The sequence below is a fragment of the Leucopleurus acutus genome, assembly GCF_964270905.1.
Source record: "Leucopleurus acutus genome assembly, chromosome: 1".
Taxonomy (NCBI): domain Eukaryota; kingdom Metazoa; phylum Chordata; class Mammalia; order Artiodactyla; family Delphinidae; genus Leucopleurus; species Leucopleurus acutus.
In genome coordinates this window covers 201,338,627-201,356,059 of record NC_139142.1, presented here as the reverse complement: position 1 = coordinate 201,356,059, position 17,433 = coordinate 201,338,627, and the positions used below count along the sequence as shown (strand labels likewise).

The window sequence follows — 17,433 nt, the reverse complement described above, 5'->3', positions numbered from 1 at the left end:
TTTGACAGTTGAGGATTTTAGCCTTCCTTGGGGAGGTGAGAACTTCCGGACAAAGAATGTTGTCTGCCCTTCCGGTAAACAGTGAATGCTGCCCACCCCCAAGCTATCAGCTACTGCAGCTGGCCCCTGGTGGGGGGCACTCAGGAGGGTGAAGGTCAGATGCTGGCCCTAGGAAGATGCTACGAAAGGAATCATTTCAATGAGCCCAGACTCTTGCCTCTTCCCATACACAGAAAAGCACTCAAATCACTAACCTCAGATGTCTGTCCTTGTGATTAACAGTCATCTTTTGACGTTGGACTACATTTTTTCTTCAGCAAAACCTCCTATATATCCTCCCTTACCTCTTTGGAACAGTCCCTCAGAGCGATCTCAGAGGCTGATCCCCAGGCTAGAGTCCTCAGTAAGACTCCTGAACTGGCAACTTTCAGGCTGTGCTTTTTCTTTTTCAGTCAACAAACTCACCCAGGAAGACGGGACTCCACTCCACGCCCATCTGCGTGAATCCCAAGCCGAGGCGGCAGAAGCGGGCTTTGGAACGGGACGGGAGCAGCTGCTGCCAGGCCCTCGGGGTGTCCGGCCCCCGCCCCGCACTGGGGGTGGGCTTGGGAGGCGGGGTGAGGGCGAGCCTGCCAGGGGGCGGACTCCGCTGTTGGCGACTCCCCAGTCCGCAGCTGCGGGTGCAGAGGGCCCACCCAGAAGTGATGAAGGCGGGAGCAGAGCCCGCTGGGGGGCTTCTGGGTTGGCTCCCAGCGCCTTCCCCCAGGCTTGACCCAAGGGTGCGCAGAAAGGGAGACGAAACAAAGAATAAGTGCTCACTGGGAGAAATGGAGGGCTGCCTCCCAGTTCGGGGCCCCGTAAAAAAGCGTGTCCCCGTCTGAGGAGGAAGCAGAGGAAGCCTCCCGCCACCTCCGCGGGAACGGGCCCACCGCGAGTGACCACGTGAGTGGCCACGTGGACCACGGGCGCACGGATGGAGAGGCGGGGCCAGCCGAGCAGAGCCTGGGCGGGGGCGGGATAGGCAGCCCCGCCCTGCAGGGGAGAGAGCAGGGCTGGGGGCGGGAGGGGCTCAGCTCCAAGGCCGGGGTCTCAGAGCCGGGGGGTGGGGAGGGGCGGTTATTTCCACCCGTGTTCCCTGGACGGGACATGTTCAGGATGGCTTGGCTGTAAAACCGCGGTTATATGATAAATATTGGTTTAAAAGGGGGAAATAATACAGCCCATGGGGTCCGGGGGGCGATTTTCTACATGCTTCAGATTCCACAGACTTTTCGGTGGTTGTTGATCTTATTTTTCTGGTCTTCTAAAAGAATGTCCATTTAGGCCATTTTCTCGAGGATGTTGTTGAATGTGACAAAATACTGGGATAAGCTTGCTGCCGGCCGTACGGGCACCCGTGTCAGGCTGCCCTTAGGAAACGGGCCGCTCTCAGCTAGACTGGCTGCAGTTTGGACCGTAGGGCTGCCCGCTGTGAAAGGTTTAGTTTTCATTTTTTTGGCCATGCCATACTGCAGGCGGGATCCAAGCCCCCCGACCGGGGATTGAACCCGCGCCCCCTGCACCGGAAGCGCGGCGTCTTAACCACTGGACCGCCGGGGAAGGCCCGGGTGTGAAAGGTTTAATGCCAACCTCACAGCGCAGCGAGCCGATTCACTCTACCTGAGACTGATGTGGTCCACGCAAATCACACCTTCAGCCACAAGGCGTAGAAAGAGAGCCATTAGGCTGTTTTCCTGAAATTTGGTCAAACACGCCCGCTTCAGGAGAAGTAGCTCTTTCATCTTCCCCCTCCATCAGCTTCACCACCAACTAAGTCGCAGTGGTTTTTTCCCACTAAGTTAAAAGACTGTTAATGCCCAAGTATGCTTAAGTCCGGCTGAAACTGTTTTAAATTCCTTGTTAATAGTAGAAGGCCTTTCGCGATTTCTGAATGGATTACTTGTGACACTGATGGCCCTGCAGCCCCAAACTCTCCGTTATCCTCAGCAGAGAGCAAACCTTGGGTCAAGACAGCATGATTTCCTGCTACTGTCTCAACTCTTGAGCAAATCGCTTCGTTTTGGAGCCCAGAACTTTCCCTTCTGGGATTGTCAACCAGGAGGCCAATTGGTGTCCATTTTGGCAATGGATTTTATGATGGGGAAATTTTCCCAGTTGTGAGTGGACTGAAATCCCCAGTGAACCTCACCGGACCCAGAAAAGCACGAGTCCTTTGTGAAACTGGCATAAGATTGCCCTCTTCGATAATAAGGGCCCTCAGAGTTAACAAATACTACTGAGGTTATTATTTTCCGTATGAGATGATGAAGATGTTTGAAATAGTGTTTTCAGGGCACTGATGAAAATCAAAGCAAAATGAAAACATCCGATCACAGCCAATTTCCTTCTCTCCTACTGCCTCTTACTGTCAATGAAAGAGTCCTATGCTCCCGTCTATGTGCAAACGGAAAAGTACAGCTGGGCAACAGCATCTCCTGGGTAGCCCCATGTGACCGGAAGTGCAGAAGATCTTCTCAGACCAGTGGCGCTCTGTGCTGGGCTGGCTTTCCAGCCGGGGGGCCCCAAGTGGGCTAGGGTGTGGGTCTCCACATGAGCTGGGCACTCACGCATGTGTGTTGATTGGGAAATCTCCCTGGAGGACCCGTGAGTAGTTCCATAAACACTTTTTTGGGCAACTTGGGACAGATTTAAGCTGCTATGAAAAGGGGAACCAGACAGACTTTATTTAAGCCAACACATGAAAATTGCGAGAGAGGGCCCTCCGAGGAATACACACAGGAGAATGTGATTAACTAGGTGTTAACTTTGAGTGCTTTGGGCCAAGCGACAGCTGCGTGACAGACAGACTTTGTGTTCACGGCAGCACCAGGTATTGGACATGGGAGGGGGTGGGAGTTTGTTCGCATCCGTGAGAGACTTGGTCTAGTTTCAGCGTCACTCCCTGGAGATGGTGGAAGGATACAGATCGTTTTGAAGTCTAAGTGGCCCTTTCTTCGGCCACGTTCTACCCTTGTGACCCAGTTATACCGCAGGCCTGGCAAAACGGCAGAACATTTGACAGGACAGTGAGGCCAGGAGGACGAGAAGGAGGGGGTCATACCCACATCCTCAGAAAACCTGGCCTGATGTGGGCTTAGCACAGGCGAGGAGAGGAGGAGAGGGCAGAGGGGAGAGGAAGGCTGTTGGTTCCAGTAGGTTCCAATGCCGTCAGAATCTGCATCTTCTTCAGAGGACCAGATTTCTGCTGCACCATTTTATTTGAATTAGGATGAGAAATGAGAGACGATTTCAAACCCAGCCCAAACCCAGAGTCAGTAACTCTGGTCAACTGAAACTTTAGAAGAGCTTTTCAGGGTGAGCCTGGGCCAGGTGGCGATGCCTCTGGGTTCCTAAGGGACCTTCACTCTTTTCCAAAGGGCACTCAGGAGCCCCCCAGGGCATCACTGAGGCACCAGAAGGCCTTCTTAGCGGCCACAGGGCTTCAGAACTTGCCAGCATTAGTCATCCCTTTGGCTTGAGGCCACCCTTCAGGAGGCCTGTAAAATGCAAATCTGGGGAGAGAGGCGGTGCTCCTTCAGGCCCTGACAGCAGGGACTGGAGGGCCCGGGTTGACAGACAGCCCAGGGAGGCCACAGAGGGACAGGGAGGGTGACTAGTCTGACGGCTGTAGCAGTCTAGTTCAGATTGGGGCCTCATTGGTGGGTCATGAGATGAATTTAGTGCGAGGGAGCCAGAATTAAAAGAAGAAATTAGAACATTCAAGATGCAAAGTGCATGATTATGTAGACTGTATTATGTTTACGAAATGAAACTTTTGTACCTGTGGGCTGTGGTGCGGTACTGTCAGGCAGCAGGGGCTCAAGCTCAAGGGGTCCGACGACTTCTCCTTCCTTCACAGCGTTGCCGAGGCCTTCCCGAACGACGGCAGCCCAGCTACTGCTTAATCCGGTGAAGACATTTTGCAACCCAAAAACAATAAATAAAATGCAGCCAAACATTCCAATAACGCAAAAGTAAGTGTCCCGCTTTGCCATCTCCTGGTACCCCTTTCCCGAAGCCCCCTTCCTGGAAAACTCCTATGCATATTACAAGCACACATCGACCCCTTCTCGCCCACCCTTCCTTCCTCCTTTTTCACATGACAGCACACCGTACGTGCTCTGCATCTTGCTTCCTGCACACAGTACAGATTTCAGCACATGAGGTGTAACTTCCATCTCTTCTCCTGCAGCACGGTATTCCGTCCCCTGGAGCACTGAAGCTTCTTTAAACCGGCTCTGACGGATACTTGAATTTGTGTTCAGTCTTATAAACAATGCTGCCCTAAACATCCTCACATATGTGTCGACTGAAAAAAACCCACAACCCTGAAGTTGAGAATTACGTTTTATTTGGTGGACATGCTAAGCACTTAGGCCATGGAGAGAGGCTCTCAGATCGCTTGGAGGGACCGGAAGGGAGAAGCCAGGATATATAGGAGTTTTTGCAAAAAAACCCCAGGTCATCAGAACATCGAATGATGACTGTTAATTAAAGAAAACCAGACATCTCAAATTAATGAATTTAGCAATTTTCTGTGTATGGGAAGACGCAAGGGTCTGGGCTCACTGAAATGATGCCTTTGATATGCACCTTAGCTATCTGGGGCCGGCATCCTGGGTGTCTCCATCCCGAATCCGCGCTGGGTGCACAGTCTGGGGCGGCTGCAGTGGCTGACAGCTTGACGGCTGCAACATCCTTTGTTTCCTGATATGGCAGGCGCCTTTCTTTGTCCACATCTGTCTGTGAACTCGTGCAGTAATAGCTATAGGCCAGATTCCTGGAAGTGGAGTTCCTGGGTCAAAACGTCTGTGCATTTTAAAAAGATTTTGATAGAAATGGTCAAATTTGGCTTGTTCCATGGAGGTGGTACCAAACTATTAATCCCATTCTGCTGCCTGGACCCTAGACCCAGGCTCGCCACTACCCTACGGCACCCCACCAGGCCTTTCCTTCCATCATCAAAAAGTTCCTCATGCCGTGTCTTGACGTGGCACTGCTGCCCTCGTGCTGGCCCTACCCACCCTTTACTTCAAGAAAGAATAAACACCATTCAAAGGACTTAAGTCTTCCTGGATATTTCAGCTTTCCTTAGTTGTGACCATTGTCAAAAAGGCTTGGTTCAATGAATGTCTTAGGAAAAATTTAACTGCTTTAATTTGGATGAGACTGGGGAAAGGCAGTGTATTAGTTTCATAAGAGCACACACTTAGCAATGACTTCCCGAAATAGCCAGAGCTTAGGGAGGGTCCTGCAGCTCGTATGTTTGAGCCCCTGGATCTCCTCCGTGGCCAAATTTTTGTGGTAAGGTCTGCATGACAACTCAGGCAATAATCAGATCAAGTTCATTGCTGTTTCTGCAAATGCCCTTAGAACACCTGGTGGGCGGTCTCTTTGCCACACCTGACTGGAGATTAAATTCCTACTTAATGACAGAAGGTAAAATCTTTCATTTTTTTGAGTAGCACTTAGTGGCTGATTTATCAAAACATGATCTATTGTGATGCTAATCACTTGCAACTTTGTCCGTGGAATGTACTGAGAGAGGCAAGTGCTGCCATCCTATTACAGGTGACTTCTTTATGGCTAAGCTGACCAAGGCGTGGTGGGCAATTTTGAACATGTGAGCAAGGTTCACTGACAAAAAAAAAAAAAAATCCCAAACCTGTTTAGCTTCACATCAAAATCAGAACAAGTGGCACATTTGGTCTCCTTCAGTAGACCCTGGATTTTCTCCTAGGGTTAGGGCAACACATTGAAACATTCTCACACTTCAGAGCACGGAAGATGTGATGTACTACTTAGCTAACATCCTAAACACAAGTTTAAAATATGCTTGCAAAACCACGGTTACAGTTTTATTACGGGGATAACCATGACCATGACCAAATATGAGATACAATAAACATTTCACCTCCAAAAGGAGCATCCCTGGAGAGGTGAATATGGTTCAAATATGTGTTGGACCCCAAGTCCAGATAAGCTGCTGACTGCCTGACGTTAGGCAAGTCCATATAAAGTTGAAGCTAAATACCTGTTAAATCCCAGTTCATCCTTACCGGGGCCCTTTCCTCCGAGCTCAGCACAAAGGGGAGATTCTACAGAATGCGTACCTAACAAAACACGTCAGCAGCTTTGAATGGAGCAAACTGGTCAGATCTGAGAATTCCAGTAAATAAATGGAGCTGAGCATTTATTGCCAACGATCATGTCACTGGGGCCACAGAAAACTGGAGCGGGGCAGCTGGGGGGTGGGAAGGAGCATGGAGCCAGGGAAGACAGTGGAATGCACGCAGGTTGGATTATTTATGGCGTGCTGATGGACAGACAACTTTCCATATGAGAGGAACGGTCAAGCTCCAGCAGGAACAGGTCCAGAGAAAGAGAGAGAAACGAAAGGGGTCGTGAATAAAAGTGACAGCTAATGAAACAATACAAATCTAAAATGCTGTAACTTTCAGAAATAATTTAGGGCCAAAAGAAAAAGAAAAACAAAAAACAAAAAAACCCCTCATTTTTCTGGCTCTGGGACAACTTGCCGAGAAGCAAAAGACATGCAGTGAAATGGACGTGCTGCATTTAAGACCAAATCTGCCTCCGTGCCTTCCTAGCTCTAAGGTGGGGAGCTCCTGAAGCTGGATTTATTCATGGAAAGGGAAAGGGACAATTTTATGTGTTTTTTGCTCACGTATCTATTTTTTCAACAAATATTGTACACTGTTCCTTGTCAGGGGCTGGATCCTCTGGGGCTATGTGCTGAGCAAAGACACAGTCCCTGCCCTCAAAAGGCTTATGGTCCAGTGTGGGAAACAGACAAGCCCACTGTGAGGTTCAGGACACTGGGGCGGGCGCTGTGACCAGGGCCAGCAGAGGCCGCGGAGGGCAGCCACGGGGAGGGATTCGTGGCCCACAGTGGAACTGAGAACAGAGATCATCTAGTGAAGTTTACCTCCTGTATTGACTAAATAGACGCCAAACCTCCATGTGATCCCAATCCCAGTTTATTTAAAAATTAAAATACACTTTTTATGCAAAGATGCAAATGTCTGTGGTTCTCCGTAGAGGTTTTATCCTTGAATTCTGGACGTGAGGCCGACCTGAGCTGTTTTAAGTTACCCTTCTACGGCATCACATACCCCTTCTTGCAAGTCTGCCCAAAGGTATAATAAATAACAGCCCCCAGTTACTCCGTGGCCCAAGTGTGCCCCACGCTCTATTTGTGTGGCATCGACCATTCACGACAGATGCTTTGGTGAGGGGGGTGTCACGGCTCCCATCTTACCGGTGGGAGAATGGGGCCTCGAAAGGTAACTCACGGGCAGTAAGCCTCACAGCACCTCCTTGTACACGTCACTGCCTGTGGGTCACCTACGTAGGCTGGGACGTCTGCGCCCACGGAAGGATTGGCAAGCAAGACCCCCCGGGGAATCAACCTGAGCTGTTCCCGAAGTTCTTTAGCTGAACGATTCCCTTTTATCCGACCTCCCCAGTCGGAGTCCCTTTTCGCAGCATTCCCACTGAAGAAGCGTCGTCGTTAAGGACCAGAAACTCCCTGACCTACGTGGCACTGGGCTGCTCCTGGAGAAACGCAGGGAGCGTCCTGAGAAGGGGACCCAGGCAGAGCACTTCGTGAAGAGCCAACTGCATCTCCCCAGCTTTGCTCTTGGCCCATCCTAACCCTCTATTTCTTTCCAGAGGCTACCTGAGCCCTTGCTGTCTTGTTCTCACTGCAAGAATATGGGATTAAACATGGGCCACAGGGGAGAGTCCTCGCAACCGTGGGGACTTCGGACTCTCCTCTACGTGCGGGGTGGATGCACTCTGCCCCCCACACCTTTGTCTCCAACCGGACTTGCCCCTCTGCCCGAGGCCTTGGCCAGGATTTCAGAACTACTGCTTAGCATCTGAAGACAGAGGGGTCTAAGAAGCACTTTAGAGTTTAAGTCAAGTTTCATGGTTTGAACTCAAGTAGTATTCGTGGTAGCTCTCATTTGTTAGTGTCTCCGAGACCACTCTTCCCAAAACAAACTAGATGCTGCGCTGAGTGGTGAAGCTGTCCCGTGACTAGCCGAGTTCTAAAAATATTCACACAGTGGAGGTCTGATAGTATCTCTCTGAGATTGGGTGCAGTGTGATCGATTGATGAACCACAGCAGAATCTTTCCGAGATTTCTATCCCTGCCTTCTTATTCTCAAATTTATAAAACTATTTGTAAAAAAGCCAAGGATTGAGTTTTCCTTTTTTTGTGCTATTTGAACCAAATTGTACTTATGAACGCTTGGTTTTAAAACGAGACATTCAGAAAGATGATTTAAGACCCGCTAGCTCATCAGTTAGAATTTAGGTCTTCCTCCGTTTAGGTAACTTCCTTTAACACAGAAAAATGTTATGACGATGCCCGGGCCCAGCTTCCGGAACAGGGCTGGCCACGTGCACGGCGCTTTCAACCAAAGCCTGGGATCCCAGTGGCTTGAAGTGTTCAGACTCCCGCATTCCGAGAGAACGATTTTGCAGCCAGGATGGCCAGAAACTTCAAATGGCAACATTTCTGATTCGAGGTAATTTCCCAAGAATTTAACAGGCAATCATTTACTCCTGACTTTCAAAGAGGACCCGGGCTTGAAAGGCACAGTTGCATCTAAAATTGATCAGCCAGTGACAGCCCTCTGAAGTTACTGGGGAAGAGGAAAGGCCGCTGAGACACCTGACATCTGGGCTGAACTACCCAGTTCACTCTCCAGGTTGTAAATTTTCTGACTCAAAAGAGTTTTTGAAAATAACTTTAACAAAAAAGTGGTTTTTCTATTAGCTGAAGTACTAAGAAATGGCTGATGACTTTGACGGGAACACTACAGGTATCAGACTTATAGCATCTAAGCTTCAACGGATGTGCACTTAAGAAAATGAATTAAAAAAAATCAAAGTCCTGAAAACACGGACTTCCAGTTATGACAGATGAGAACCTTATTTAAGGTGCTGCTCTACGGCATATTCAAACAAACTAGAGAATATGACAAAGATCAACAATATGCCAGGGTTGAGACAAAAATGATTTTGTCACCTGGACATTTACCACATTTGTCGACCTACTTAAACAGAAAACATGTGAACAAAAGGACACATACACGCACACAGACAGGAAATAACTCAAACACGTGTTTTTACTAAAAACCGTACTTGAAGAATAGCCTATAATACTCTACATTTCAATCTGCAAATTTATCTTTTTATTGAATCGGAAATAAAGTCTCAGATACTAACAGGACATAGAATTTTAAAATAAAACTGCATTATGTTAGAAAAATATGCATCAAGGGCATATGTACATATATGTGTGTGTGTGTGTGTGTGTGTGTGTGTGTGTGTGTGTGTGTATATATATTTTTGTTTGTTTGTTTCTTCTGCGGTACGCGGGCCTCTCACTGCTGTGGCCTCTCCCGTTGCGGAGCACAGGCTCCGGACGCGCAGGCTCAGCGGCCATGGCTCACGGGCCCAGCCGCTCCGCGGCATGTGGGATCCTCCCGGACCGGGGCACGAACCTGCGCCCCCTGCATCGGCAGGCGGACTCTCAACCACTGTGCCACCAGGGAAGCCCCATACATATATATTTCATAATAAAATAAAAGTGTACAAAACTCACTGTGCTCATTAAAGCTGATTCTAACCTGCTTGATTTTTGGTATTAAGCACCACCATGGAACAGAGGAAGCGGAGAGAAAACCTCCCCTTACCCCCCGGCTCCCTGTCTCATTTTCCGGTCTCGCTGGAAGGTTCGATGACTCCCTGGCTGGAGAGCGTGCTGAGAACCGTCCAGAGGTTCAGAGGGTCCTCGCACTTGTGGCGCTCTTCCCAATGCAGGAGCAGCTCTTCCTTCCTTCCCAGCATCTGTGCACAAAGGACGCAGCGAAAGCCAGGCCGGGGCAGGGAGAGGGCAGCGTCGGGGCCGGGACCCTCGGGGCCCTGGGGGTGTCCTCCGGGCTCACTGGGTCCTGGCTGGGCTCCTTCACGTTTCGCAAGTATCTCCACCTCATTCTGATGACGGAGGTAGAGTTGCTTTTTCAGTCTGGGGACTGCACAGAGCTCCCCGTCCAAGGGACGGTGCTTAAGCTGCTTTCTTCTCTCAGGATGTTTCCAGAAAGGAGCAGCCTGTTGAACCAGTTCTCCCTGAGCTCCCCTGCTTCCTGGGGAGGGTGAGAGCTCCTCTTGCAACTGGCCCTGGATTTCCTCTCCATGAACGTAAAGCAGGTGGAACTTGATTTCAGCAAAAGACTGGGCAGTGATCTGACAGCGGCCACATCTGATCTGGAATTTGACCTCATCAGCCTGGTTTAGAAGGAGGTCTTCTTCCAGGCTGGACTTGGTCTCCCTGGAAAGGGGGGAAAGAGTCTGTATCAGATCTCATGGAAGAATACAAGCGGAACTTCTCCTTACAGCTCCTGGCCTTCGGGGATCTCAGACACACTCACCGAGGAGGGGCCGAGGGAGGGGCAAGCAGAGAGCGCGTGGGAGGCAGAGGCCACGGTGAAGGCCAAGGTCAGTGCTGCCTGGGGCCTCACGCTTCCCACGCCCGCAGGGTCCACTTCGGAAGGAGGCTCCCCCGGGAGCCACCTGTTCTTCGGTTACCATGGCAACAGACGTGAGCACCAGGAGAGCGGCAGGAACTCGCTGGGTCCAGCTGAGGCGACTGTCCCCCCGCCCCCCAGGGCCCTCCTTCTCCCTGAGCACCCAGTGCAGGCTGGACACCTTAGCTAAAACTCAGCGTGGACTCCGTTCAACAATTAAGAAGTGAGGTTTCTTTGGGGAGGCCGCTATGTACCTCAGGAAAAGGGGCAGAAATGCCTACAGAGACATAGAGAAACCCCCAGAAAGGCCGGGAGGAAACAGGACAGGCGTAACTTATTTTTAATGAATATGACAGACCAAGCTGAAATTGAACAGAAAGGATTTAGAACCATTAGGACAACTGGGAACGGTCAGGGGCCGAGGAGCTAAAGTGCTGGAAAATGTTTTAAGTTTCACGGTGCTGACGAGCATTCCCTTCAGCGCAACCTCCGCCCCATCACCTAGAGCAAGGTGGACAGACCAGGGCGTTTCCCTGGTTTACTCCAACTCTCAGACCCGCCTGGCAGTCTTTCCGATTACTCAGCTGGCTCGCTTACGGTGCTGGGAAGCAGCGCTGAACAGACAAGGACACAGGAGACGGTAAACCCAGTCTGACGGGGAAACAGGGCAAGTGCTGCGCCTCGGGCCCGCACCCAGGGGCTGGTCCGTGCAGCAGAGCCGCGCTGAGTCCCCGCCACCTGCCACGCCGTGTTCTGGGCTAAATGGTGCTCTTTGGGTATACATTCTGTGGCCAAGAGTTTGGAGAACATTACTTCTCGGAAGCACCAGAACTATAGACACTAAGTTAATCTTTCATATTTCAGATGCAAAATCAATCTCTTGCCCAACTGCCCCCAGCGTCCCTCAAAGGGACCTCTGTGTCCTGGCTCGTAGAAGGCGGAGTCATCAAAAATCACTAATGATCAGAGACCGGAGAGGAATGTGGCCACTCTTCACAGAACAGGGGGAAGAGGTGGCAGCTCCCTTATGAAATCTTAACCTGGGGGAGGGTCTTCCAAACCCACCTTGCCGCATGTGGAATCTGGCCCTGACCTCAAATCCGAAGCATCCCCACACTCACCTGTCCACCGGTCCCTCCATCCCTCGGGCAGTCTGCTCCCTGGTCCTCAGCAAGTCCCCCGGCTGCGGCTGCGGCTCACAGGGGGAGGGCTCGGTGCTGACGGCCACCCCGTGCACCTCTTTCAGGTGGCCGAAGTAGACTCTGACGTGGCCGAACACCTTCGCGCAGAATTCGCAGCACACGAGCCTCCTGAGCCGGGAGTCGCCGTGATGCAGCCGCACGTGTGCGCTCAGGCTGCCCGGCCGCACGTAGGCTTTGCGGCAGAGCCGGCAGCTGTAGGGCCGGCTGTCGCTGTGCGTGTTGGCGCGCTCGCGGAGGTGCTGCTTGGGCTGGAAGGCGTGCTCGCACACATGGCATCCGTGCGAAGGCTTCTTGAGGCCGGAGAACCCATTTCTAAAGGCCGAGCCGGGCTTCGGGGAGGGGCCGTCGTCCTGCCTGCAGCCCAGATGCTTGGGGGCGGCGAGGGAGTGATTGAACGACGCGTGCTCCCGGCTGCCGGGCGCCGGGGGCTGTAGCGTGGCCGCGGGCGAGGCCAGGGCAGCCAGGGCCGGCAGGACCAGGACAGGTTTGGGCATGATGCTGCGGTACTTTTTCACAGCCCCAGGTTTTTGGTCCCTGGATTCCTGGGGCTCGGCTTTGGCTCTTTCTTTGCCATCTTTACACTTATTACTGACACATTTCCTCCTTTTACCCTGAAATGTCAGAAGTTCATCCGGGACCTTCCGTTTTCTTCCTCTTCTCTTGGCTGCCCCGCCGTTCGGTTTTGTTTTGTGGTTGAGGTCGGCTTTGGGGGCCGGACAGTAGGCCCTGTCGCAGGGGCTCTGCCACGACGCCTGTGGGGCAGGTGCCCTGTCGGCCACCTGGGGGGCCGAACAGAAGCCCTCCGGGATGGACGAGGTCTTATCACCGGCTGCCCTGAGCCCAGGGAGAGAAACATGCGCAACGTTCACAGCTGCCCCGCCTTTGTAAACTTGCGACGCCCTCGTTCTTGAGTAGGGCAGGATGGGCAGTTTACCTCTGGGGATGGAAGGGACCACCTGAACCGCGTTTCCAATAACGCCTGGCGACAAATGGGTCGCGGCCCTGGCAGGGTCGACCTGTTCTCTAAGTTCTCCCCTGGCGACAGCAGGCTTCCTGGAGGCCTTCTTGCCTGCAACGCCTGCTCTCCCTGAACTCTTCGGGAGGCCCCACTCGGCAGAGGGCTCCTCCGGTGTGGACAGCGCTGGGGCGGCGGGAGGGTCCCGACCTCCGTGGTCGCTGGTCCCTGGGGGCCCAGGGTCTCCACGGCCACCCCCACTGGTCAGCGAGGCCGGGGCCTGGCCGGGTGCCAGCGCCGGCTTGGGTGGGCTGGGCTTGTGCGGGGCCTCGGGATGCTCAGGCAGGGGAGGGGCCGCTTGGGTTTGGGCGGGAGCTTGGCTACAGCCCCTGTCGGAGGAGCTGCACCCCGGTTTCTTTCTGGCTCCTTTGCTATGTCCTGGGCGTTGGTACCGGGGGATGGGCAGCTTCAGGTTCTTGGGCAGAGGCAGTCTGGGTTTCTGGAGTGGCTGAGCGGAGGCGACGTGTGGCAGAGCGACGAGAGAGAAGGTCCCTTCCTGGCCGGCCACCTGCATCAGCGCGTAATTCTGGGGGGGCATCCCCAGGGCCTTCGAGCCGAGGGAGGGGCCTGGATGCGCGTGGTCAGAGAGGGAGGGCGCCGGGCCCGGGACCACTCTGGGCGCCAGGACTCGGGGCGCAAGTTTTGGAGCGATGGTTCTAAACTGACTCTTACCCTGCAGACCCTTCCCACCCTGAATCGTTCCAGGAGGGCTGTTTGATTCACCTGCAAGGACAATGCAGCATAAAAAGTCACGCTGGTGTCACATAAGCATCTTACCATTCCCTCTGCCTGGAAGCATCCCTAGACCCAGCCCTGCCCTTGGGGGCAAACCCCATGTTCCTCAAGACCCAGCCTGAAGGTCAGCTCCTGCCCACCCTCCCAGGACTGATGATTCACCACTTTCCACGGTAATTTATCTGTTTATGCATCTCCACGACTAAACACAGAGCTTCCTGAGAGCTGGGGCTTCCCCCTCCTTGTATTCCACAAGTCCCTCCTCTCCACTGGCCTAATTCCACCAGGGCGACCCCCCCCTCCCCCAAGCTCCCGGGCTGCCCACCCTCTGGCATGTTCTGCCTTGTACTCTATTTCTTTCATATAACTGTCTTGCTTTCCCTATTAAGCTCTGTGAGCGTGAAGCCCGTATTGGATCTGCCTTGCTATTTCCCACTGTATCTTTGGTAGGAAACAAATGTTTCTTGTATCAAACTTCTTTTTCACTCAATTTCAGGATACAGAGTTTGACCCACTGGCAGCCAATTCGTTCTGCACAGTGTATGAATTCCAGCCCGAATGCTGGCTTGGTGGCTGTTTTCCCATGTGACTTGTGGATTTCTTCTCATACCTTCCAAACTGTTTATGTGTGCTTTTGCAATTAAATCACCAGTATTAAAAAAGCTGACGTGACACCTTACAAGCATGTTGGAAGAAAAACAAAAAGATACAGAGTGATAAGATACAGAGACAACATAAAAAATACATGAATCACACAAAAAGCCCCTTCCAGGACACCAAGAGGAACAACTTTAACTGACAGACTAACACTTCACATTCCCCAGATTTATTAGGCTGACGGAAGAGCAGTGATTACTGCTCTGAGGAACAATTAAGGAAGCAGTTCTTGCTTCTCAGGGCTGATTCACTGACTTGATCCCCTGAGGCCTCAAGCTCCTAAGGCCTGGCTGCAGAGGAGCTTCCCATTTTCTAAGTACCTCGTGTTAGTCAAGCTTCACTTCAACGCGTTTACCAGGTACCTACGCTATTCTAGACAGTGGATGGCGTGTTTACCAGATACCTACGCTATTCTAGACAGTGGATGTGGCAGGCCCGTGAGTCCTCTTCTGAAACCACTGCGGCCAGATGTATTTTGGAATTTACACTTTCAAATTTTAGGAAAGTAGTGAGATGCTCACGCCAGATATTACATAACACCCAGCAGAGTCTGCCGAGTACCCCTAGTTAAACCTAGTACCACCTCTGGAGTAACATGTGAGTATTCACAAGGGGGAAAAACATGAAGGTTTTTAAAGGGTCTTATTTCAGTTCAGGCTTTGCCTCTGAATGAGTTTTGGTACCCAACGTTTGATAACATTTTCTGTTTTCAGAGCCTGTTAGGTTTTGGAGTCATAGGAAGAGGACTGAAGAACTATTTCTTTAGGGGCCACCAAGGATCTAAAGATGAATGGATACAATTTCTGCCTTAGGTAGCTGGCAATCTGGTAAAGCAGACAAATAAACATTAAAAAAAGTCAACCTTGATTTTCATGTCTACAGTTAGTGAAGTGGCAATTTTAGCAGAAAATTGATGTTTTCAGCAAAAATGACACTCTGCCAGTAACAAATAAGTAGCACAGGAGGAATAAGGTTGAAATATACACTGACTGACCAATTTACTTTGGTAGCTTACATTAGAGGAAGAGGGAAAAGGAGTCGTGTTACGGCCTGGGGGAATCAGACAAGGATAATTATGCAATCTGTTGTTTTTCCTTTTTGGCTTTGCTACCATGAAGTTCACGGCTAAACTGACTGGTCGATCACCTCACAACAGTCACCCAAATTGATACGCTACATTTGCCTCATCTTCCTGCATAATTTAATTCATTGTTTACTTCTGTTTTCACAGCCTTTAAATTTAAACGTCTTTCATGTTAAGCCTCATCTCATCTTTCTGGAAGAAGTACTGACGTAAGTTGTACGTATTGATAAATATACTAAATCAGAACTGGTGAAAGTTTGCAGAGAGCTTAAAAGTATTGAAAGCTTTTGGTTGCCTAGGGACAAGGCTTATTAAATAATTCCACTAACAATCACAATGGTCTTTGCATCTACACAACCTATTGGGGGTGAGGGAGGGAAAAAAGAAGAAACATTGGGTGATTTCTGTCTAGGCCATACTCCTAAGTGATCGAGCACACAATATTTATAGCGAGAAGAGCTGGAAGAAAGGCTATGCTGGCCTTAATTAGCCGCAAGTCCTCTTGAAATAGTACGTGACAGTGACGCATCGCAGCACAAGACACGTCACTTGTCTTGCTCAAGTCTGTGCAGTCGGCTCTTCGTCCCCGAGCCAGAGCCCAAGTCCTCGCAGGGGCCTCCAGGGCCTGGCGCCCTCGGCTCCTGGGAGCCCTCTGACCCGCACTGCCTCCAGGCACGCCAACCACCCCCCCCCCGGGGCTGGCCCTCGCCTGCGCTCTCACCACCCTGACTGCTTCCCTAGGTGACCGCCGGTACCTGCTGCAGCATTCCCTTCAAGTTTTGTTCAAATGGCCTCTTCGTGATGAACTCTTCCCTGAGCGCCTCAGTAACCTGTACCCCATTCTGAGCTCCCTGCCCCGCCTTCCTGTTTTAATTTTCTCCCGTACACGTGCTCACGGACTTCATTACGGTCCGCAGCCCCCCCACCCCTGGAGTGAATTTCTCGAGGGAGGGGAGTTTATCTGCCTCTTCAGGGCCTGGAACAGGGTTAGGCATGGGCTCAGAAATCTGATAATTATTTGTTTAATTTGTAAGTGGTATTTGTGATAAAGTGACCAGTGGCTGAAAGAAAAAAAAAAAAACTTAAAAGCAAGCTTGAACAATGCCAAATTACTTTGAAAATTTGCCCACTGCCAGCATAAGGAAATGGGTTTGCACCATGATTTAAAAACAAACAAACAAACGAAAAACCAAACCAAACAACAACAAAACCTTTTGAGATAAAGGGGAGAGGTGAGGCCAACTGACGAACCACCTGAGGAACTAACAAGAGAGACAGTAAATGATGCTGTTGGGATGTGAACCCCACAAATAGTGGCAGAAACAAGCAAGCTCTGGAGTAGACGTCGCTTTAAAGAAAACAGACATGCGAGGAGGGAAAAAGACGGGGATTAGAGTGAAGAGAGGAGGAACAGCTAGAAACAGAAAACTGACCCTCAGAGGCAGAGAATGGCGACGTCAGCACAATGAGGAGCAGAAATAACAAAGAAGAGAAGATGCAGCTGAAGCAACAACCGGTGGTCAAGGTCCCGTCAAGGTCCCCGAAGACTTCCACTGGGAAGGGGCTTCCTAGGTTTTATGACCAAGTGTAAGGAAGCAACCTTCTGACAGTTAAGGTTTCCAGCAATGAAACCAACTATCTTTATTGAGCCATTCCAAAGGCGAGGGAGGGAGCTAATTATGATACATGTAAAGTGGATGTGCTTCGGCCTTCCTTGGTGGCCGATGCAGGGGACGCGGGTTCGTGCCCCGGTCCGGGAGGATCCCACGTGCCGCGGAGCGGCTGGGCCCGTGAGCCATGGCCGCTGAGCCTGCGCGTCCGGAGCCTGTGCTCCGCAGCGGGAGAGGCCACAGCAGTGAGAGGCCCGCGTACCGCAAAACAAAAAAAAGTGGATGTGCTTCAACTGATCTTCAAGAGTTCGTCCATTACAGTGGAAATAAAATCGCACACAAAGAGCAACGGCAGTCAAATGAAAAGGAGGCCGACCGTGGCCCAGGAGCACAGGAAGCCCCTTAGGGCAGCCAGCTGCCCCGGCAACAGAGAGCACTGGCCGGCGAGCAGCCTGGTGGCCTGGGACCACAGGGCCCTGGGTGAGGAGTACGGGGCCCGCCGCGCAGAGTCACCCTTAAGTTCCCTGC

At 51.4% G+C, this 17,433-nt stretch overlaps 1 protein-coding gene across 1 annotated transcript in view; it reads right to left on the bottom strand.

The window, feature by feature from the left end:
• Positions 1-9,427: 9,427 nt before the first annotated feature.
• The window catches only part of ZNF438 (zinc finger protein 438), a 167,776-nt gene continuing 159,770 nt past the window's right edge, over positions 9,428-17,433 (bottom strand). The window contains exons 7-8 of the mRNA XM_082847858.1: positions 11,724-13,542; positions 9,428-10,406 (exon numbers count right to left, since the gene is read on the bottom strand). Of these exons, the coding sequence (XP_082703984.1) occupies positions 9,788-10,406; positions 11,724-13,542 (2,438 nt within the window). The 3' untranslated portion in view covers positions 9,428-9,787. The remainder of the gene's footprint in view (positions 10,407-11,723; positions 13,543-17,433) is intronic.